The sequence below is a fragment of the Cnephaeus nilssonii genome (assembly GCF_951640355.1).
Source record: "Cnephaeus nilssonii genome assembly, chromosome: 20".
Classification (NCBI taxonomy): Eukaryota; Metazoa; Chordata; class Mammalia; order Chiroptera; family Vespertilionidae; genus Cnephaeus; species Cnephaeus nilssonii.
Window position 1 is genome coordinate 47,851,040 of NC_137091.1, and position 23,370 is coordinate 47,874,409.

General features: G+C 51.8%; 1 protein-coding gene across 1 annotated transcript in view; it reads left to right on the forward strand.

The window, feature by feature from the left end:
• Positions 1–20,240, forward strand: part of PPP2R1A (protein phosphatase 2 scaffold subunit Aalpha) — a 28,970-nt gene extending 8,730 nt beyond the window's left edge. Inside the window, exons 3-15 of the mRNA XM_079800814.1 lie at positions 3,124–3,224; positions 6,110–6,342; positions 7,240–7,387; positions 7,501–7,656; positions 11,019–11,133; positions 11,240–11,310; positions 11,592–11,726; positions 13,766–13,939; positions 14,192–14,252; positions 15,327–15,481; positions 16,462–16,604; positions 19,562–19,653; positions 19,808–20,240. Coding sequence (XP_079656940.1) covers positions 3,124–3,224; positions 6,110–6,342; positions 7,240–7,387; positions 7,501–7,656; positions 11,019–11,133; positions 11,240–11,310; positions 11,592–11,726; positions 13,766–13,939; positions 14,192–14,252; positions 15,327–15,481; positions 16,462–16,604; positions 19,562–19,653; positions 19,808–19,824 — 1,601 coding nt within the window. The 3' untranslated portion in view covers positions 19,825–20,240. The remainder of the gene's footprint in view (positions 1–3,123; positions 3,225–6,109; positions 6,343–7,239; positions 7,388–7,500; positions 7,657–11,018; positions 11,134–11,239; positions 11,311–11,591; positions 11,727–13,765; positions 13,940–14,191; positions 14,253–15,326; positions 15,482–16,461; positions 16,605–19,561; positions 19,654–19,807) is intronic.
• The last annotated feature ends 3,130 nt before the right edge of the window (positions 20,241–23,370 follow it).

The following is a 23,370-nucleotide window of genomic DNA, read 5'->3' on the forward strand; positions in this document are numbered from 1 at the left end:
TTAACAGGTCGTTTGTAAGCGTCTGCCCTCTGCTAGACATCGTGGGTGCGCAGGGTCTGTGAGGAGAAGTACAGTCCTTCTCTGATGGAATGATCTGGAATGTTAGGGCCAGGGGTCTGGAGACAGGTTTAGGCAGGTGTGAATTGCAGCTCCAACCATTAGAAGCTGAGTGACTTAGACTAGTTACTTCACTCTCTGTATAGTGTTTTTATGTTGTTAATCCTCATCAGAGGATATTTTCCATTAATTTTTTTTTTTTTTTTGAGAGTGTAGAAAGGAGGTGGAGAGAGAGAGAGAAACATGGATGTGAGAAAAACACATCAATTGGTGCCCCCTGCATGCGCCCCGACTGGGGCTTGGGGCCTGCAACCGAGGTATGTGCCCTAGACCATAATCATACCTGAGACCCTTTAGTCCAAGGACTGTCGCTCTAGCCACTGAGCCTGTGGCTTGGGCTCCCTGTAGTTTTTATGTGTAAAATGGGGATGAGCATGTAATAATAATAATAATAATAATAATAATTGCTAATACTTATTGTATGCCTGCCACATGCCAGGCACTGTGCTAAACCCTTTCTTGAGAGGATTGAGTTCATTCACCTAGAGTCCCCAGACTGGCGCCTGTGCTCAGTAAATGTAAGTCACCGTCATTATCTGAGTTTATCTCACGGCAACTCCTATGGTTAGGTAAGACTGCTCCCATTTTTTGGATGAGGAAACTGAGGCATGATGAGAGGATCTGTTTGCCCAAGGTCACACAGGTGCTGACTCTGAATGTTATCTAGTCATGCTGGCTCCAAATCCACGTGGTTAATGCGTCAGGGTCCCGACTACCTGGGTTCAAATGCAAACTCTACCACTTCTAGCTGAGTGACCTCAGGCAAGGTATTTCACATCTGCCTGCCTCCGATTCTTCATGTGTGAAGTGGGCATAATAGCATAACCTGACAGGACGATGAAATAGATACCGCGTAACGGTACCCAGCATGTGGTAAGTGCTGCTTAAATGTGAATGAGTAGCCTGTCCTGAGCACTCCTGTCAGCGAAGGTATAGGCACAGCCCTTAGGACAGTGCCTGACACCAATTACTGGTAAGTCCTCTCTTCCCGTGATTCCCATTACAACTCTATACTAATGAAAACCACAACTAAAGCCTCAGTCCCTCAGTCAGCCTCTGCACACGTGACACAGCAGATGGCCCCGAACCAGGTGGCTTGTTCTGATGAACTGTTGGAGAGACTTGAGAGCTTTGGAATGCTGAGACAGGGATGACCTCTGGGGCAGGGGGTGACAAGGGGTGTGGCACAGAGTATAACAAGGGGTTAAATAGTTGCAGAGAGAGAACGAGTTGGAGAGACCTGGGTGTGAAACCCAGCGGTGCCACCAACCTCCAGCCTGCTGGGTAAACCTGGGGGAGCCACTCCACCTGCCTGCCCCAGTTCCCTCACCTGTAAGAGTCAGACCTAACTCGGGGTCGCTGGGAGGATGAAGCGCTGCTGGTAATTCTGTAATAGGCCATGGGGAAGGCAGCCCGGGGAGGGAAACCGGCAGGAGGAAACAGCCAATGGAGGCCGGCTGGGACCTGGGGATTCACCTGGGACAGGCACAGTGGCAGGTGGGTGATGGTGGGTTGGAATTTGCTGGCCTTGGGTGCCAGGGAGCGGTTTGGGTTTAATCCAGTAGATGAAGGCAGGGCAGCCGTTCTAGATAGTTGGTGGAGGGTGGGGGCATGAGATGGACAAAAATAAACCTAGCGGGCAGGCAGAATTGTAGTGCGGGGTGGGATGGGTGAAAGAAGGCCAGAGGCAGGACGTCAACCTGGGAGACAGCAACTAAGAGCAGAGACGCCTGGGCTAGGCTGTCTGCGTTCAGTCCTCGCCTCAGTGGGCTTCATTGCTTCATCTGTAAAACGGAAATAATTGTGTCAGACAGATGGGGCCATTGTGAAGATTCAGGGAGTTTAATGTATGTGTTACCTTTGTTACATTGTAGAGTCACATAACTCAAGAGGAAGGTTTCTTTGGGCTGCTGTAATCCCAAATGACATCAGATTTTCTTTCCTTTGGGCTTCACGAAATTGCAAAATGTTCAAAATAGTAAATGGCAGATACACTGTCTTTTGGAAAAGCTTATACTGTTTCAGACAGAAAAAGGTGAAAGCCCTGAGCTTCCACAGAACGTTCAGAATCGGCATTAGGAGGGGAAAATTACCACCTAATGTCTCCACTGTGTTAGAGTCCAGTGTTGGTAAGTTTTGGCCATAATTTGGGAGACATGGGTTGACTCCACGGTGAGTCAAGTCACATGCGAGTCTGTCGTGGAGCTGCAAAGTAACCTGCCACTTAAAGACTCGGACTCATGTAAACACTAGTGAAAATGAGCTCAGAAATCCCAGGTTTGCCCTGAAAGCACTCCCTGGTTTTGTTGCAAAGACCTGAGACAGAGGAGAGTAGCTTGACATCTGCCTTTAGGCCTGACATTCACGTACAGAAAAGAGGAGGAGCCCCACAAGATGGGGGATGAGGACACTATGAGAGGGTTGTGGTAAGGAGGTGACTCAGAGCTGGAACCCACCATTTCCACTCCCACCCCATTGTTCAGAGTATAGTCACGTGTCCATGCCAGCTGCAAGGGAGCCTGGGAAATGTAGTCAGGCTGGATTGCCTTAGGCCTGGCTTAAACTCAGGAAGTTAGGATGCTAACATAGTTGCTAAGGATACAGCAGTTCCCACCACCTCAGGGAAGGTAGGATGGAGCTGGAGGAGAATGGCTTTCAGGTTTAGCATCAGGACAGAGCATTTTCTTTTCTTTTTATAGACTTTTTTTAAAATATGTTTTTATTGATTTCAGAGGAAGGGAGAGGGAGAGAAACATTAATGATGAGAATTATCAATGGGCTGCCTCCTGTACGCCCTCCATTGGGGATCAAGCCCACAACCTGGGCATGTGCCCTGTCACCCGACTTGGCCCATGCCTTGACTCTGTGCCAGCCCAGGTGGAGGGTGGGGGCAGTGAGTGCCCATAGTTTGAGAAGCAGTGTGAGGCTGCGTGTTCCCAGCTTGGCTTCTTAGGGCTGGAGTCAGACTTCGGATGGGACTGGAACAGAGTCTGTTTTGGTCCACAGACACCATCTACGATGAGGATGAGGTCCTCTTGGCCCTGGCGGAACAGCTGGGAACCTTCACCACGCTGGTTGGAGGCCCGGAGTATGTGCACTGCCTGCTGGTGAGTCAGGAGGCGGGGAAGTGCTCTTGCCTTCCTCTTGGGGGTCAGCGAGGGGAGAATATAGGAGGTGCTTGGGAGTCATCTCCTCAGAATAGATGGGCTTTGGACATTTACTTTAATCCAACAAGTCAGGGCTTTGGTTAGGAGTCAGGCTAGCTTCTTCCACTGTGTGACTTGTAAAAATTACTTAACCTCTCTGTGCTATCCTTTGTTCATCTCTAAATGGAAGTCATTAACACCTATCTTTATAAGTGAGCCTTAGCACAGTACTAGGCACATAGTACTACTAACAGGTGTTAGCTGCCATTGTCGTGATGCCATGTGTTATGTGGTCATGTCTACCCTTTGGGGTAGGTAGAGTTTCCCCCTTTTTTTTCTTCTTTTTTTAAAAATATATTTTGTTGATTTTTTTACAGAGAGGAAGGGAGAGGAATAGAGAGTTAGAAACATTGATGAGAGAGAAAACATCAATCAGCTGCCTCCTGCACACTCCCTACTGGGGATGTGCCCGAAACCAAGGTACATGCCCTTGACCGGAATTGAACCTGGGACCCTTGAGTCCGCAGGCCGACGCTCTATCCACTGAGCCAAACCGGTTAGGGCGAGAGTTTCCTTTTTATAGATGAGCCACCGGAGCGTCCAGAGGTTGGGTGTCTTGTGCAAGGTCGCACGGCTAGTACATGGCAGAGCTGGGACTCCAAGTATGTCCATTTGAGTCTCCCCCAGGCCCCTACCCCACTGCCTGCCAGTCTGACCCTGTGCTTGGTGGTGGCCAGGGACGTAGAGAAGGGTCAGACACTAACATTACCTGCTGTTTGGGAGAGGAGAAGGGAGGACCCCGTAGGCCTCTGGGAGGTTCTCCAGTCTGTGATCTGGGAAGAGCACCTTAGAGGTGGCCCAGGCCCTTGGTTCTCCTCTGTTCCTCAGACCCCTGGGCCATTGCATTCCTCCCAGTAACCCTGTATTTCACAGTTTCCAAACCCCTATTTCATACGTGGCCTCTGCACTCGGTGGTGTCTTACTTCTTGTCAGCAGCCTTTCTTCCTTTTAGTGGTGTATAACCACGTGCTTCTTAGAATTGTTGGTATCTTGGATTTCAGCAAAAGTGATCGTTTGTTTTTCCCCAAACAGCATTAAGTCAGGAGGTGTGATAATTGCCCTTCAGTGCTGGTATCTGAGCTTTCATCTGTGTGTACACAGAAAATTATATGTGAATGGGATTGCTTGGATTTTACATAGAACAGGGCTGCCTGACATGAGGCATGGGCAGGCCCAGGACCAGCCTGAAAGGGGCCCTTGAACGCCATGGAGCTCTCTGCAGCCCTGGCCTTTGTCAGTTTTTCTGAGGAGAGAATGCTTAGCTTTCAGCAGCCTCTCAGAGGACTTGAGCGGAAAACTGCTGAGAACCCCAGGGCTCCAGATGCGGGAGGGACTCAGGCTTGCGGGGAGCCAGCACTGGAACCCGGGGTCCTTCCCCAGCCAGGTCAGGGTGTTCCCACAGAACATTCTCAGTGAGTGAACCCCAGTCATTGCACGCTTCCTTCAGGTTGGGGGTGGGGGGAAGGGGTGCAGTCGCATGTGATCTCTGGGACTGCCCAGCACAGACATCCTGAGGCCCTACAGTGATCCATCGCTTCTCACAGTGATGGTCATGCTCCCGTTCACAGATGAGAAACTGAGGCACAGACTGGTTTGAGTGAATTGCCCCTGCCTCTTAACCATGACCTCCCCTTTGTACTATTCTCAAAGGGCACTTGGTTGCTTCACAGGCTGCTCAGAGCTGGGAAAGAGGGAAGCTGGAGCCGTTAGAATTCAGAGGAGGCACCTAACCTCTCTCTGTCGTCCCCATCTGTCACCTGTGCTCAGTGCCTCATTCTCTTACCTGTCTGGGCCCTGGTAGTATTATCCTTTGTGATTTCTTTCTACCTTCTTCTTCTTTTTTATTTTTTTAATCCTCACTGGGGGATATTCTCTTCCATTGATTTCTAGAGAGAGAGGTGAGGGGGAGGGAGGGGAGAAGGAGAAACATCCATTTGAGAGAGACTCATTGATTGGCTGCCTCCCACAAGATCGCCCACTCTAAACCTGCAACCCAGATCCCAGGCACTGGTCAGGACCCCATACGCCATCGCTCTAACCACCGAGCATACCAGCCAGGGCTCTTTCTGCCGCCTTATACCTGTAAGGCCACACTGGTCTTCAGACTACAGACCTCCAAGCCTTTATTTGAACAAAATAAAATAGATTGAGTCTCCCTCATTACTGATTACTGAGTTCCTGCCCTGTGCTAGGAGCTCTGCTGGGCTCTGGGTACACAAAGGTGAGCAATCGGGTGTCCCTCCAGGCCTCACCCTGACCAACCAGTGAGGGGCCCCCACTAACATGAGCTCCTGATGCAGTCGCCTGTCAGAGACCACAGCTGTGCTTTTCAACCCTCCAGGCCAGGAGCAGGTGGCCTGGGTTAGAGGCTGATGGGTAGCTCTTACGAGGCTGTTGGCTCAGGTCCCTCTTCTTTCAAATGAAGTCAGAGGACCTGCTTCCTAGGAGTCAGTGTGTTAGAACCACCCTCCTCCGAGCTGGCGACAGGGTGGCCTGCCTGGATCACGTGGTGCGTAGATGTCCCCGTCTCTGTCACTAGGATTGCTGCACTCTGAGGCGCTAGTGGCAGTGGTGGCCCTCTCAAAGTGGCGTGTACAGTTTTGAGGTTCATGGACCACCCCACTGAAGCTCCCTGAAGGACCCCTAAATGAGGTCTGCATGAAGGCTGGGATGGGGTGATCACAGGTTTCTGGTTAGAAATGAACCCGCAGAGGGGCTCAGGGGGGTGCTCCAGGGCTGGAGGTGGTGGGAGGGAGCGTTTCCTGACCTCGTGCTCTGTGCCACAGCCACCCCTGGAGTCGCTGGCCACAGTGGAGGAGACGGTGGTGCGGGACAAGGCAGTGGAGTCCTTGCGGGCCATCTCCCACGAGCACTCGCCCTCCGACCTGGAGGCCCACTTCGTGCCACTGGTGAAGCGGCTGGCGGGCGGTGACTGGTTCACCTCCCGCACCTCGGCCTGTGGCCTCTTCTCCGTCTGCTACCCCCGCGTGTCCAGCGCCGTCAAGGCGGAACTTCGACAGTGAGTCCCAGCCGTGGCCCCTGAAGCTCAGCCTCCTCCTCCGCCTGGTTCGCTTCTCTCAAGCCCCAGCCCCTTGAGGCCTCCCAAGTCCCAAACACCCCTGAGCTCTCCCAGCCCCTCCTTCCCCCCCTTGAAGAAGCTGTGTCACCTAGGGCACTGCCTCTTGCTCAATTAGGAAATATAGATAATGACAGTTCCTTCCTCCCCTTGGTTCTTGCGAGGAAAGAATTACCGCATGTAAAGTGCTTAACAGAATCTGGCACATAAAAGCATGGACAAGTGACCCGTGATGCAATCTGAGGCCTGCCCTCGGTCCAGACCCTTGGCAGCCTCCTCCACTCTCCACCCCTGGGCCTGATGCCCCAGGGAATTCCTTGCAGGAAGGACTTGCCTTTGGGAAGAATGAATGAACATGGCTTTAATTGGACGAGAGCTTGCCCCTCCCTCTGAACATCCGTCCACCCACCATTCCCCACACACTTTTTGAGCAGCAAGCCCAGGCCCTGAGGCCTTACTTACCCAGAGTACTGGTGGACAGCTGCCCACATGTGCTTAGAGATGTGTGTTCGGCCCCTACGCCTCCAAGAGGAGCAGCCACTGCTGAAAAGTAAAACCTTTGAGTGGCCTAGACCCGCATCTCAGCTGCACAGTTTTATGTGGTCATAATATAACCGGCACCTACCGTTCTCCACACATTTATGTGCAGACAGATAGGCTGCTATGTGCTCACACGTGGGAACTCTTAAACCTCACAGTGCCCTGTGGGGTAGGTCCTGTCACTGCCCAAGGTCACCAGGCAAATCAGGACCTGCTGCAGTCAGCTGTCTCCTCTGCATGCTGCCTGCTGCCCAAGGTCCCAGGGACTCCTTCTGAGCCCCGTCCCATCCTGACCCCCAGGTACTTCCGGAACCTGTGCTCAGATGACACCCCCATGGTGCGGCGGGCCGCAGCCTCCAAGCTGGGGGAGTTCGCCAAGGTGCTGGAGCTGGACAACGTCAAGAGTGAGATCATCCCCATGTTCTCCAACCTGGCCTCTGACGAGCAGGTGGGTTCTGCCCCCGGCCCCTCCCCCTCCCTCTGGCAGACTCTGCAGCAGGAAGTGAATCTAGTGCTAACGGGGCCTCTGCTGCCCTCTCCGCACCCCTATCCTCTCTCCAGGACTCGGTGCGGCTGCTGGCGGTGGAGGCATGCGTGAACATCGCCCAGCTCCTGCCCCAGGAGGACCTGGAGGCCCTGGTAATGCCCACCCTGCGCCAAGCTGCTGAGGACAAGTCGTGGCGCGTGCGATACATGGTGGCTGACAAGTTCACAGAGGTAGGTGAGGGACCGTTGACACTGTCCACACGTAGGAAACAGGCTCTCGGAGGCTAAGGGCTGGGCGGGTTTAGGAGTTGGGTTTTCTCTTATTGCAGTGGAAGCACTGGGTGTTTGAGCTGTGGGAGCTCTGCGATCATCCCATTGGACCTCACTTCACATGCCCACCTGTCTGGTTGACAAGGGCAGCTGGAAGCGCCGTGGGGAGAAGGGCTCTGAGGCTCAGGTTCTGTGGGAACGAGGTCCCAGGAGCAGAGAAGGGTAGCACGTGCCCGTTCCTGACCTGGTCACACTTTCTCTCCTTGGACAGAAGGGACGACATAGCCTGAATGAGTTTGCTGGGGCTTCCATCACAAAGCACCACACACTGCCCTGGCCAGTTTGGCTCAGTGGATAGTGTCGGCCTGCGGACTGAAGGATCCCGGGTTCGATTCCAGTCAAGGGGCACATGCCCAGGTTGCAGGCTAGATCCCCAGTAACGGGCGTGCAGGAGGCAGCCACTCAATAATTCTCTCTCATCACTGATGTTTCTATTTCTCTCTCCCTCTCCCTTCCTCTCTGAAATCAATAAAAACATACTTAAAAAAAAAGATGAGGTCAGAAATGAAAAATTAAATGGTGAATAAAAGTTTCAAAACAAAACAAAGAACCACATGCTGAGCGCTCTGTTTCCTCACAGTTCATGAGGCGACAGTTCTGAAGTCAAGGCATCAGCCAGGTGGTTTCTCTGAGATTTCTCCCCTTGGCTGCAGATGGCCATTTCCTTCTGTGTCCTCACATGGTCCTCCCACTGTGCATGTCTGTGACCTAATCTCCCCTTCGTGTAAGGACTCTAGTTATTTTGGAGTAGAGCCCTCCCTAATGACCTCACTGCACTTTAACTTCCTACTCTTTAAAGACTGTCTTCAAATGCATTCACATTCTGAGGTCCTGGGGGGTGAAGATAGCAACATGTGAATCTTGCGGGGGGCGGGCACGGGTTAGCTCATCACACTGCCCAACAGCTTGACTGGTCAGAGTGACACCACCAGGCAAACAGAACAGGGACAAGATCCCACACCACTGACTCCCAGCACACGGGACCCGAATTTGCTTTTTAGCTCACCAATGAGTGTCGAGCACCAGCTCTTTGCTGGATGCTGAAAATCCATGACTCCAGGACATGCCCATCCACCAAGGAGCAGGCAGCCTGAAGGGAAGGTCCAGTTGAATTTCATAGTCACGTGTCACAGGTGCCGGGCCCACACGAATGTGGGGTGTGGGAGACGAGGAGAGGAGGTGGTGCCACAGCTGGTTCTAGAACATGAGTGGGTGACAGCTGAGACGGGAAGGGCGGCAAGTGCAAAGGGCCCGTGGAGGCCAGAGCAAATGCATCAGGAACTATCAGGGCCAGCTTCTGGGGGGGGCCTTCAGGGAGAAAGCTGGAGAGGGGCACGTCCGCGCAGAGAGGCCTCGGTGCCTCTGCCCTGGTCTCCCTCTTCCTGCACGTATTTCCCCTGGTGTTTGCTGGGAGGACTCGGAGCCTGAGGAGCTCTCCCAGGGCTGTCAGTTTTCCCTGTGCAAAGGTTAGCACAGCATGGCTGTGGGACTGGCTGCCAGGAGCCGCAGCGTCACTATGGAAGAGGCTCCTTCTGTACCTTGGCTACTGGGCCGCACGATGGGTCCACACTGGGGTTAGGTAAAAGCTCGGCTTTGTGAGAGCAGGGCACACAATAGACAGTAAGTATCCATTACGTCAGTACAAGGGTAGCATTGGGCCCTTCACGGTCTTTACTTGTTTGTTCCCTTCTGAGCCTCGAATCACCCTGCTTTCTACCAGGTCTCCAAGACATAGCTTTGCAGAAGAACCCTGGTGCTGGGGGACAGGCAGGGCCCCGTATGCCCTCTTCCCCCGTAATTACAAATGTGCTACTGGTAACTAATCTTTAAAAAAAGAAAGAAAGCCCTCGCCAGTGTATCTCAGTTGGTTGGGCATCATCCCACTGAGAGGTCGCTGATTCAATTGCAAGTCAGGGTACGTGCCTGCATTGCAGGCTCCATTCCCTGTAGGGGGGCGTGGATTGATGGTTCTCATCAGTGTTTCTCTCTCCCCCTCTAAAATCAATAAAAACATACTTAAAAAAAAATTCTATATAATAAAGATGTAATATGCAAATGATGGTTATGCCATGAAGCATAACGACCCACCATGTAAAGACTGGATCACTGATCAGGAGGGTGGGGCAGTGAGCTACAAGCAGGCGGCAGAGAGCTACAGGAGGGGGCAGGGCAGCAAGCTATGAAGGAGAGTGGGAGGGAGGAGAGGCGGGCGGGGGGAGCTACAGGAGGGCGGGGCAGCGAGCTACTGGCACACAGATTCGTGCGCAGGGCTACTAGTATATATATATGTATATATATAAGTCAAACCGCAAGAGCTGCTATAGCCTCGGAATATTTTGGATTAGTAACAGAAACCCAACCCAAGTTGCCTGAGCAGTATGGAGGTCCCTTTTATTATTTTTTTCACATAGATTGCTACTACCATGCAGTAGGTACCCTTGTGGTCTTCATTTTGCTTTTCCTATCTAATAAAAGAGTAATATGCAGATTGACCATCACTCCAGCACACAAGATTGCTGCCCCCATGTGGTCAAAGATCCTGCCCCCTATGTGGACACAAGATGGCCACCATAAGATGGCCTGCAGGGAAGGGCAGTTGGGGGGGACCCAGGCCTGCAGTGGAGAGCAGTTGGGGGGGACCAGGCCTGCAGGGGACAGCAGTTAGGGGTGACCAGGCCTTCAGGGGATGGCAGTTAGGGGCAAACAGGCTGGCAGGGGAGCAGTTAGGCATCAATCAAGCTGGCAGGGGAGTGGTTAGGGGGTGATCAGGCTGGCAGGCAGAAGCGGTTAGGGGCAATCAGGAAGGCAGGCAGGCGAGCAGTTGGGAGCCAGCAATCCTGGATTGTGAGAGGGATGTCTGCCCTCGAGGGGTCCCAGATTGGAGAGGGTGCAGGCTGGGCTGAGGGACAACCCCCCCCCCCCGTGTACGAATTTCGTGCACCGAGCCTCTAGTGAGATATAAAGTGACTTGTTCAAGTGCACACAGTTGAAAAGTAAGAGTAAGAATTTGAGCCAGACAGTTGGTCTCCAGACCCACACATGACCACTGCCCTACCCAGCCCGACTCCCCCACCAGTGAGGAAACCACAGTTCAAAGGCTCAGAAATTTGCCCGTGGTCACCCAGTGGTGCAGGGATTAGAACTTGGCAGTGACTCTAAGAATCGTATTCTTGCCCCTAGTTCTGCTGCCTTTAACTTTGATTTTGGTCTCATTTGTCCAGAGCACAAGCCTTCTCACTTTGCCCCACCTTCCCTTCCTGCAGCTCCAGAAAGCCGTGGGGCCGGAGATCACCAAGACAGACTTGGTCCCTGCCTTCCAGAACCTGATGAAAGACTGTGAGGCCGAGGTGAGGGCCGCAGCCTCCCACAAGGTCAAAGGTTGGTGCTGGTGACCAGAACACAGCAAGTGGGTGGGTGTCCATGGTGCTGGAGGTAAAACCAGGACATAGGTCTCACCTCCCCCTTTTCCTTCCCCCGTCCACAGAATTCTGTGAAAATCTCTCAGCTGACTGTCGGGAGAATGTGATCATGACCCAGATCTTGCCCTGCATCAAGGTAACGGGGCATAGAGCAGACGGGAGCTTACCAGAAAGAAGGGGTGGGGGTGGGGCTTTAGGGACAGCCAGATGCAGACTGAGTTCCCAGCCCTCTGCACTGGGCCACCTTGGGTTTGAAGTACTTGGGGACCCAGAGGGGAGACAAAATCATTCCCCTGGTAGCCTGAGCTGTCCCCCACTCCAGAGTGACAGGGGGAAAGGAGGCTGCGTTCAGGCTTCGTAGGATTTGGAGTTACTTGGCCACCAACCCCATGGATGTCCCTTCTTTCTCCCTCCCAGGAGCTGGTGTCAGATGCCAACCAACACGTCAAATCGGCCCTGGCCTCAGTCATCATGGGCCTCTCTCCCATCCTGGGCAAAGACAACACCATCGAGCACCTCCTGCCCCTCTTCCTGGCTCAGCTGAAGGATGAGGTGAGGGCACCAGACAGGCTCTGGAACTTGTGGGTTTGCAGAGGTGACCGGTGAGTCAGCTCTTTTCCCAGATTGGCCAGGAATCTCCTGGAATCTCAACAGACACCCAGATCTCTGATGAGTTGAATGTTTCTGGCCATGATGGACTGTGCAGTCATTTGTCCATTTATTAGGCAGTTATCTGTCATGCCCTTACTCTGGGCATTGAGAGTACCAAAAAAATAGTAATACTTTTTTAAAAATATGTTTTTGTTTTTTATAAATATTTTATTGATTTTTTTTTTAATAGAGAGGAAGGGAGAAGGATAGAGAGTTAGAAACATCGATGAGAGAGAAACACTGATTCAGCTGCCTCCTGCACACACCCCCACTGGGGATGTGCCTGCAACCAAGGTACATGCCCTTGACCGAAATCGAACCTGGGACCCTTCAGGCCGACGCTCTATCCACTGAGCCAAACCGGTTACGGCTGTTTTTATTTTATTTTTTTAAATGCTTTTATTCTTGGGAAAGGGGAAAGGGAGAGAGAGATAGAAACACGGATGAGAGAGAAACATTGATCAGCTGCCTCCTGCACACTTTCTACTGGTGATGGAGCCTACAATCCTGGCAAATGCCCTGATTGGGAATTGAACCCCTAACTTCTTGGTGCATGGGTGGGTGCTCAACCACTGAGCCACACTGGCCAGACACTAAGACAGTTTCGATCCTTAGAGATCTTCCGTGGGCCAGTCCTTGGGAATATGCCAGGCTATGTGCCTTTTCATATAAGTTGCTTTACATACTTTCGGGGTCTGTGTGTGTGTGTGTGTGTGTGTGTGTGTGTGTGTGTGTATTTATATTTATTTATATATGTATTATAAATCAGTACTCATAATATTGGTAGACCACAGTAGTTCAAAAATATTTCTTTATTCCATTGTTCATTCTTTTAGCAGAAATGTATTGAACACCTGCAATGGGCCAGAGACTATGTTGGTTACTGGAGAGAGGAGGATGAATGAGAATTCATGTTTTCTCACATGTTCCATATGGAGCTCAAAGGCTAGCAGAGAGGATAAAAGTAATAGAAATGGTCAAGATAGCCAGGCCGGTATGGCTCAGTGGTTAATCATTGATCTGTGAACCAGGAGGTCATGGTTCAATTCCTGTTCAGAGCATATGCCTGGATAGCGAACTTGATCCCCAGTAGGGGGTGTGCAGGAGGCAGCCAATCAATGATTCTCTCTTATCCTTGGTGTTTCTCTCTCTTCCCTCCTCTCTGAAATCAGTAAAAATGTATTAAGAAAAAAAAGGAACGGTCATGATAAGCCCCCACGTGTTAAGCCCTTGTGGAGCAGACACTGTGGCAGGCACTTGAATAGCCTCCCCTGACCTTTGACGCTAGATGGATGTTCCATGTCACAGGTCGATATCCGGAAAGGTTAAGTCCTGTGCCAAAGTGCTCCCAGCTAGCAAACAGCAGAGGGGGGTTATTGCATGTCTGTTTTTTCCAGGGTTTCATATCTTTGCACTGTGATTTCCTACAAATCCTTCAAACTGCCTGAACATTTTTTAAAAAATGTTTTTATTGATTTTAGACAGAGGAAGGGAGAGGGACAGATAAAAACATCAATGATGAGAGAGATTCATTGATCTGCTGGCTACCTCCTGCACACCCCATACTGGGGGTTGAGCCCGCAACCGGGCATGTGCCCTGACCAGGAATTGAACCATGACCTCCTGGTTCATAGGTCGGTGCTCAACCACTGACCCACGCCAGCTGGGCTATCTGAACATTTCTTGTGCTGCTATTCTGAGATTTGAAAAGCTGCTTTGAAAAAATAATTTTTTAAAAAGGAAAAGCTGCTTTCACCTAATCCTCGTTGCTTGCTTTTCATGTGCCTTTAACGTGTCCCCAGGGCCGGGAGCTGGGCCTGGGCAGCAGTGGGTCCTCAGGAAATGTTTGTCATACAGAGTTGGTGCAGTTCAGCATTTCCCCCTGTCCTGGCTCACCATGCGCAGTGCATTCCCTCAGACCTCTCCTGTCCCCTCCTCAGTGTCCAGAGGTGCGGCTGAACATCATTTCCAACCTGGACTGCGTGAACGAGGTGATCGGCATCCGGCAGCTGTCCCAGTCCCTGCTTCCCGCCATCGTGGAACTGGCTGAGGACGCCAAGTGGCGGGTGCGGCTGGCCATCATTGAGTACATGCCCCTGCTGGCTGGACAGCTGGTGAGTGAGCGGCAGGAGGCATGCTGCCCTGAGGAGGAGCTCCCAGGCTCTGGTGCCGGTGCTGTGTGATGCGCTGTGACCGGAAACTGAAGGCTGTGAGGACTGTGGGGAGTGGGAGGAATAGAATGGGGTTAGGAAGAGAAGGGAAAGGAGCCCCTGGGGTGAAGCTGTCTGGGGGTGGGGGTGGTTCCTTGGGGGTTTTCTGGAAACTACCAAGCCTCCCTCCATGCCTTACCTCCTTTTCTCCTGCAGGGGGTGGAGTTTTTTGATGAGAAACTCAACTCCTTGTGCATGGCCTGGCTCGTGGATCATGGTGCGTAGCTCCAGGTGCTGGAGGAGGGTGGGGCTCCGGGAAGATGGTGGCAGATTGGCTGGGGCGGGTGTGGGCCGTGGGAGGCTGGAGTCACTCCCACATCAGAGGCTCCTCAGAGGAGGACCAGTTCCCTTGCTTTTTAGAAGCCTGGGGAAGTGCAGGGTGGGAGGGGGACATAGCACATTTCCCAGGGGCTGTCTGGTGTAGTGGCAAGTCCCAGGGCCGCCGAGCAGACAGCCCTGGGTTTGACTTTTACCTCCTGGCTTTTGAAGCTTAAGCAAGTCACCTACCACACTCCTGTGAGACCAGGGACTTCTCATCCAGTGGTTTAGGGCCAGTGTGAGCATTGCTCATTGTTCTCACTAAGACTGGTGAAAATAAAAGTTTGTCTGTATCGGGCACCATTCCAACTACTACATATTTAAATCCTTGCCTGGGCTCAGCAATTCTTTTTGTTTTTAATATGTTTTTATTGTTTCAGAGAGAGGAAGGGAGTGGGATAGACAAAGAGAAATATCAATGATGATGGAGAATCATCGATTGGCTGCCAACTGCGGGCCCCCTACTGGGGATCAAGCTTGCAGCCCAGGCATGTGCCCTGACCAGGAATCAAACCATGGCCTCCTGGCTCATGGGTCAATGCTCAAGCACTGAGTCATACCAGTCAGGCATGAGCACATCACTTCTTTTTTTTTTTTTCTTTTTCTTTATTGGTTATGGTATCACATAATTGTCCTCATCCCCCTATTCCCATCCCGAACCCCTCCCCACGTATGCCCCCACCCCCCTGTTGTCCATGACCACTGGTTAGGCTTGGCACATCACTTCTTGAAGCCCATTGGCCCGTCTGTGAAACGAGGACAGTAATGGGACCTGTGTCTGGGCTGTTGAGAGGCACTGCAGGAAAAGCACAGCCCGCCTTTAGCCCATAGTGGGCCCTTTCATCCTCTTGGAGCTCTGGGTCCCCTGCAGCCTGAGACCTGGGGCTGCTCAGGAGGCAGTAGTGAGCGTGGCTGTTCCCGCGTCCGTCCTTCACCGCCTGAAGCCTGCCCTCTGCCTCTCGCCCTCCTGCAGTCTATGCCATCCGAGAGGCGGCCACCAGCAACCTGAAGAAGCTGGTGGAGAAGTTCGGGAAGGAGTGGGCCCATGCCACGATCATCCCCAAGGTCTTGGCCATGTCTGGGGATCCCAACTACCTGCACCGCATGACCACACTCTTCTGTATCAATGTGAGCACTCCCGCCTGCCCACCGGCCTGTCCCTGGGAACCAGGTGTACCTGGGAGAGGGCGGATGGAGGGTTCTCAGGGGAGACGCCTGGCTTGGGAGCGGGGAAGCGGTGGGCACCTGGGTTGCAGGATGAGTCCCTGGGGAACTGCTGGCCAGAGGTTGCACGTGCCCTTCCCCCACCCCCATCGAGGCCTCGGGGTGGGAACCCCAGGACGAGGGAGACTTGGCCCACTGAAGCAGTGATAGCCAAACCTCTCTTGGTACCTTTCATTTCCCACGAACGTGCGTGTGTATTTATTTATGGTAGGAGGGGGAAGTGTGCAGGCTCTAGGAACGGACCCAGTTTTGAATTCTAGCCCTGCTATGCGTTAGCAGTGGACCTTGGGAAACTGACCTGACTGCGAAGTGCTTGCTTTTCTTACCTGGAAAGGGTTCGGAATGCTGGCGGTCACGGCACCTTACTCATCAGCCTGGGCAAAAACCCGGCTGTACATGCAAAAGGCTCAGAACCGTTATGCTATACCGAGCAAGTGCTCCTTTCTAGTCATTTCAGTAAACCATCCACGTAGCTAGAAATGAAAGGATGACATTTAAAAGCTATTATAACTATGTGTTCAAATCAGTTCTATCCATGCCTCACCTTGGAGATCACTGAACTAAGGAAGGGATCCTGGGAGTTAGGAATCAAGGCTCCTCCCCAGAGGATGAAGGGAAGTCTGAGGACGGGAGATGGTCCGGGACACCTGGCCTGAGAGTTTCCAGGGCAGGGAGACGGTGGTGTTAGGAGGGTGTTAGGTGACATGGGGGCTTCAGGAGAATAAACTGTCCCCAGGGTGGGTAACTGCGCTCAGAGTCCCCATGTTGCTCAGCTTTACCCTCAGGCCTGGTGGTCACCGAGGTGGCCTGGTCAGAGGAAGGAGGAAATGGGAGTTAGCCATGAACTTTGGCTAATCACCTCTCTACTACTCACTGACCCCCAGGTGCTGTCTGAGGTCTGTGGGCAGGACATCACCACCAAGCACATGCTGCCCACGGTGCTGCGGATGGCTGGGGACCCTGTCGCCAATGTCCGCTTCAACGTGGCCAAGTCCCTGCAGAAGATAGGGCCCATCCTGGACAACAGGTGAGGCCTGGACCGACCCTTACACTCCAGCGGCGCAAGTTGTGGTCATCTTCATTTTTGACCCTCAACCACTGGCTCACTATGACACTGCTGTAATGAAAAAGTGAGGTGTTGGCAGAATATTCAAAACGCCCGTGGGACAGGTTCAGGGGCACAGGAAAAGACCTGTGTGTCTGTCTGGTCACTGCAGTTCAGGGGGGAAACAGGTGTTCTCCATAGATGGCTGGGTCAGTTAGGTATGCACGTGGAGGGCAAAAACCTCCTACCTGAGGGCATAAAAAAAAATTAGAGCCCTAGCCAGTTTGGCTCAGTGGATAGACCATTTGCCTGGGGACCAAAGGGTCTCAGGTTTGATTCTGGTCAAAGGCATGTATCTCAGCTGTAGGCTCCTCCCAGGCCTGGGCCCTGGTCAGGGCTCCTGCAGGAGGCAACCAATTCGTGTGCTTCTCTCATATTGATATTTCTCTCTGTCTTCCCTTCTCTCTTCCACAGTCTCTAAAACTCAATGGAAAAATATCCTTGGGTGAGGATTTAAAAAAAAAAAATTTAGAGATAACAGATCAGAATCAGAAAGTTAAAAAAAAAGAAAGATCTCCAGCTGGTGTTGCTCAGTGGTTGAGCATCTACCCCTTCACCAAGAGATCACTGGTTCAGTTCCCAGATGCCCAGGTTGTAGACCCAATCCCTAGTAGGAGTGTGTAGGAGGCAGCGATCAATGTTCATCAAAATTTCTTTCTCTCTAAAATCAATAAAAACATTAAAATATAATAAAGATCCTGCCGAAACCGGTTTGGCTCAGTGGATAGAGCGTCGGCCTGCGGACTCAAGGGTCCCAGGTTTGATTCCGGTCAAGGGCATGTACCTTGGTTGCGGGCACATCCCCAGTAGAGGGTGTGCAGGAGGCAGCTGATCGATGTTTCTCTCTCATCGATGTTTCTAACTCTCTATCCCTCTCTCTTCCTCTCTGTAAAAAATCAATAAAATATATTTAAAAAAAAGAGTTTAAATATATATATATATATATATATATATATATATATATATATATATATATAATAAAGATCCAGAAGAAAGTGTCAGGAAATATTCTCAAGACTTAACAATAGATATATATTTGTTAAACAGCTCGCCAAAAGAAAACAATAATTGGCCTTCAGCCCTAGCTGGTTTAACTCAGTGGATAGTGTGTCGGCCTGCGAACTGAAAGGTCCCAGGTTCGATTCCAGTCAAGGGCACATGCCCAGGTTGTGGGCTCGATCCCCAGTGGTGGACTTGCAGGAGGCAGCCGATCCATGAGTCTCTCTCATCATGGATGTTTCTATCTCTCCCTCTTCCTTCCCCTCTGAAATCAATAAAAATATATTTTAAAAAGAGAGAGAGAACTCCAAACAGCCAATGAGCGTAAGAGCAGATGCTCAGCATCACAGGCCATCAGGAAAATGCAAATGAAAACCCACCCCCGGATGGCTAAGCTTTAACAACTCAGAGTCATTGGTGTTGGCAGATGGGCTGCAGTTGTCTCCTGCGTTGCAGGCGGGGCTGTCGATAGGAACAATCTCTTTGAAAATTGGTGGAATCTAGTGAAAGTTCACCTCTAGGAGCTGGCACGTCCACTCCGTGTTTATTTCGAACAAACGTTTATTTGTGGTAGCTTTACTCCTGTTGCTGCTCATCAACAGTACAGTAGGCAAGCCCTAGCCAGTTTGGCTCCATGGATAGAACATCAGCCTTCGGACTGAAGGGTCCCGGGTTCGATACCGGTCAAGGGCACATGCCTGGGTTGTGGGCTCCATCCCCAGTAGGGGGCGTGCAGGAGGCAGCCAATCAATGATTCTCATCATTCATGTTTCTATCTCCTTCTCCCTTCCTCTCTGAAATCCATGGAAATATATTGAAAACAAAAAAACAAATCCAGAAACAAAAGACAGTGCAGTGGGCAAATTGTTCTTTATTCATACGAGGAAGATTATTCAGCAATGAAGAGAGGCTCCTGCTGTACTTGTCAACGTAGCTGACTCTCACGACTCACGCCATTTTGTTGAGTGAGACCCAAGAAATTGTATCCAGCGATTCCGTTTATATCAAGTTCACCATAGGTACAACAGATCTCGGTGATCGCAGTGAGGATATGTGGGAGGAGAGGAGTTGTCACCTGAAAGGGGACACACACGATGCCTGCCTCTCCAGTGTCTTCTTTTTTTTTAAAATATTTTATTTATTTTTTACAGAAAGGAAGAGAGAGGGATAGAGAGTTAGAAACATCGATGAGAGAGAAACATCGATCAGCTGCCTCCTGCACACCCCCTACTGGGGATGTGCCAGCAACCAAGGTACATGCCCTTGACCGGGATCGAACCTGGGACCTTTCAGTCTGCAGGCCGACGCTCTATCCACTGAGCCAAACCGGTTTCGGCTCCAGTGTGTTTGTCTGCATCTGCTCCAGGACAAAACCTCACACCTTTGGTGCCTCTCCGAAGGCACTTTATTTCACACCACGATGGACTGTCAGTGCAGACAGACTCCCCCGGGCCCTCACAGCAGAGCAGATGCCTCCCCTGGGCCCCTGAGGGCCAGGTACTTCCCTTGGGGCACTGGCCCCTCCACTGTCCCTTATCATCCGTTGGCTGTGTCCCCACCTGGCCCAAGCTCCTCCTGGGCAAGAGTCAAGCGTGTTGGATTTGCCTCTGTTCACATCTCATCCCTAGTAGGTCTCAGTACATAGGTTAAATAAATGAAGGACGCCCATCTCCCGACCCCCAGAGCCTTGTGGGTTCTGTGATCCTCTGCCCCACTTGCCCAGACTGTCTGTCAACCCCCTGCCTGTTCTGGGCCCCAGAGACTTCTTAATTCCCACGTTTGCCTGTGTTTGTGGGCATCTCTTGCCTGGGCCCCTGCCCCCCTTGTGCCCCCTCCCTGCCTGGCTCACCCATTCCCATGCCTCCCCCTTGTCCTTCCAGCACACTGCAGAGCGAGGTCAAGCCCATTCTAGAGAAGCTGACCCAGGACCAGGATGTGGACGTCAAGTACTTTGCCCAGGAGGCCCTGAGTGGTAAGGCTTTGAGGACTTGGGGACCCCAGTGGGAGGGTGGTGTGCAGGGAAGCACCTAGGCCTGGGCAGCGGCTCCTGGCAGGGGGAGATGCAGGAGCACTGTGGGCAGGGGGCTTACTGTGGTTCTGACTCCCTCCTGTTCCTATTCCCCCAGTTCTGTCTCTCGCCTGATGCCGGAAGAGGAGCCAACACCGGCCTCTGATGTCCACAGCCCACCAAGTTCCCTCCTTGGGAGCCAGTGGGGGCCTCTGGCTGTCACTCCCTGAGCATGGTCTAACCCCAGGCCCCTAACCCAGCACGGTTCCTCCTCTCCCCAGCCTGGGAACCCGACTTCTTACTGTCCACCTCCCGAGGAGCTGGGGGAGCACAAGGTGGGACAGGGCAGCGACCCTGGGAGGAAGGGGCGGCCACTCCCTCCTCGGGGGAAGAGAGGTGAGCATGCTAGGTCACTGGTTCCTGCTGCTGTCATAGGGCCCCCTGCCCAGTCTACTTCTCCACCTTCCTTCCTTCCTCCCCTCCAGTGGTTTTTTTGTGTCAACTGTGCCGTTTTTATTTTATTCCTTTCTTTTTCCCTTTTCACAGAGAAATAAAGATATAGAAATAGCTGGTCCTCTGGTCTTAGTCACTAACATGGGGGCGGGCGGGAGCTCCATGTCAGGGCCTGGTGTCTGCCCTTCCCTCCGGGGAAGTCCTAATTACTGGGCATGGGGTTTCTGTGGGGAGTGCAGCTGGCCGTGGAATAGAGAGTCCATGAGGTGTTGCCGGCCAGCAGAGTCCTCTGGTCAGTTCAGTATCACAGACTTCGGCGGAGTGTGTGGTGGTTAAGGGCAGGTGCCTTGGAACCAGACAGCCTGGGTCTAAACCCCAAGTTCTTTCAATTGATAGCTGCGTAACCGTGAGTAGGTTACCCAGTCTCTCTGAACTTAGTGTTGTACTTTGTAAAATGGAGATAACTACAATCTAGGGCGGTTGTGAAGACTAAATGTGTTAATGTGTGCCAAGTGAGTAACAGTGCATGGCACAGAGAAGCAGGCAGTCGGGGGAGCTATAACCTGCCAGCGAACCTCCTGTGAACTGTGCCCTGCGCCTGGGAAGGTCTCGGGATAATAGGGGCTGTAATGGAGCGGGGAGGTTGCTGTGGCAAGACAGAACCAGCTGTCCCTCAATGTCCATTCTCCATTTCTTTACTAATAGAGATGGCTGCCTGGATTTCTGGTATTTTCTCAGGCCTCTTGAAATTTGGTGTGGCATGGTAACTAAATTCTGGCCAATATAGGAACACAAGTGGTATGTGCCGCTTCTAGGAAGTGTTCCTGAGAGAGGAGATATGCTCCCCTCCTTACCTCCTCCTCTCTGTGATCTGGAATGTAGACCAGATGGCCAGAGTGGGAGCAGCCGTCTTGGGCCAGGGACTGATCTTAGGAGCATAGGCCGAGCAGGGCAGCAGAACAAGATAGGAGGAGTATAGGTCCTGATGCTGTTATCACCCATATCAGTATCAGTTACCTGGGAGACTTGAACTGTTTGAGTGACTGTCCGTTTGGGGTTTCATCACTTGCAGGTCACCTGAATTCTAACTGATGCAGGGGCCAAAGAGTCCTGGAGAGAGGAGGAAGAGACTTAGTGGATGGCGATGCGTGTAAGGTTTCTCAGAGGACCTGATACTTGAGTGAATTTTGCCTCAACAAGGTGGAGGGGAAATTGGTATATTGGGTGGCAAGGTGATTTTACCAGCTCAGTCCTTTCATTACTGAGTCCCTCTTGTTTTGTTAGACCCAATTTGGCCCTGCAGGATGTAGGGTGAAGGAAACCCTATTCCTCCCATTACTAGCTTATTATATGTTAGTTTCATAAGGACAGGGCCCATGGTTTAAACTCACAGTGTTTAAACAAATATACCTTTCCTAGAATATAAATATTTGGAGGACTTGAGTGAGGGAGGAATTCATGAGATTGGGAAGTGGAGGACAACATAACCATTTTCAGCATGATGTTGAATGTTCTAGCTTAGCAGGTATCCTACCACTAATTACTGAAGGAACATTCAAATGAATGATCCTTGGTGTTCCAGTTGCGTTTTACTGCACAACAATCCATCCTCAGAGTTTAGTGACTTAATTCTGTAGTCCGGGCTTGGCTCAGTTGGAAGGTCCTTGTGCTCCTTGTGGTGTCGCCTGGGGCTGAAATGTTTGAAATGCCGTTTACCTCCCGTGGCTGGCACCTGAGCTGAGGCTTGGTACAGCACCTCTCCCCGTGCAGCCTGTCCAGGATGGCGAGACCTCTTGATCTGCTCGCACATGTCCTCAGAGCAGTGTCCCAGAGAACACGTTCCAGCTTTTCACACCTCTGCTTGCACCACAAGCCAAAACCAGCCACAGGGTCAGGCCCAGAGTCCGTGTGGAGGTGCCCACCAAGATGTGAAAACTTGCAGGCAGGGTTCAGTGGGGCCTGCCTGTGTAACAGTCTGCCACACGTGGTGCAGTGACAGCTTAGAGTTCCATCTTAGCTCTGCTGCTGACGTGCGCAGGGACCAGCAGCACAAGGAGATGAGGCTGATTTCAGAGTGTATGGTGCAGTCTGGAGCAAGCTGGAGATTTAAACTTTATCCTGGAAGGCAGAAGCAGCCATAGGGTGTTTTGCAAAGGAGTGACTGTCAGGATTGAAAGGGAAGACATGAGCCCGGGAGAATTCTGGTCTCTAAGTTTTGAGCTGGAGTAGGTACGCTGAAATAGAGGGAGGTGGTGGGTAAAAAGGAGACAGAAGAAAAGATTCCCCAAGAGACAGATTGAGATTCAGTGACACCTGGATTTGGGGAGTAAAAGGAAGGATGCAGTTACCTTGGTAACCAGAATTCAAGTCTTTCCACCCTCACCACTTAACTCCTTCCTGGAAAACATCCTTGGTTCCTGTAAATTCACATGCTTCAACATCTCCAACCTTTTGGTTGTAACATGAACCTCCGCCTGCAAAACTTTCTCCAGTCTTCAGGGAAACAAGTAATTCAGAGAGGGGGGCTAGTGAGAAATGGCCTGGTACAGGTGAGCACGGAGAAGGATGTAGGGTCCAGATCCCAAAGAGCCTGAAGTAAGAGCGTGAACGTGGCTCTGATGGACAGGGTCCCGTAAGACTTGGGAAGACGCCCTAGCTGGCTTGGCTCAGTGGATAGAACGGCAGCTTGCGGACTGAAGGGTCCCGGGTTTGATTCCAGCCGGGGGCATATGCCTGGGTTGTGGGCTGGATCCCCATGGGGGTGTGCAGGAGGCAGTCGATTGGTGATTCTCATTGATGTTTCTATCTCTCCTCCCTTCCTCTCTGAAATCAATAAAGAAATATATATTAAAAAAAAAAAAAGACTTGGGAAGACCCTTCAGGGGTCAGACAAAGCCAGAATACTAGGGAGGCAGCTGGGGCTGTGGCCAAGGAAAGGACAGAGATTAAAGTGGTATACTTCATACTACTTCTCTGTTCCAAACCTACAAGAAGTTACACAAGGAGTGACAAGAAGGAAGGCCCTGCCCCTCCTGCCCTCGCAGCTTACTAAAACGTTTAAAGCCTCAGCACGTGCCTTGTCCTCAGCCCTCCTGTCTGCAGCAAGTCCCCACTCCAAAGCCCCCCCCCCATTAGTCCCCTGTACAGCTGTTTTCCAGATGGCGGAACAGACCCAAACTGTTTTAGGTATATGGTGTGGGCTCTTACAGACTGACCAGTTGAGAACCC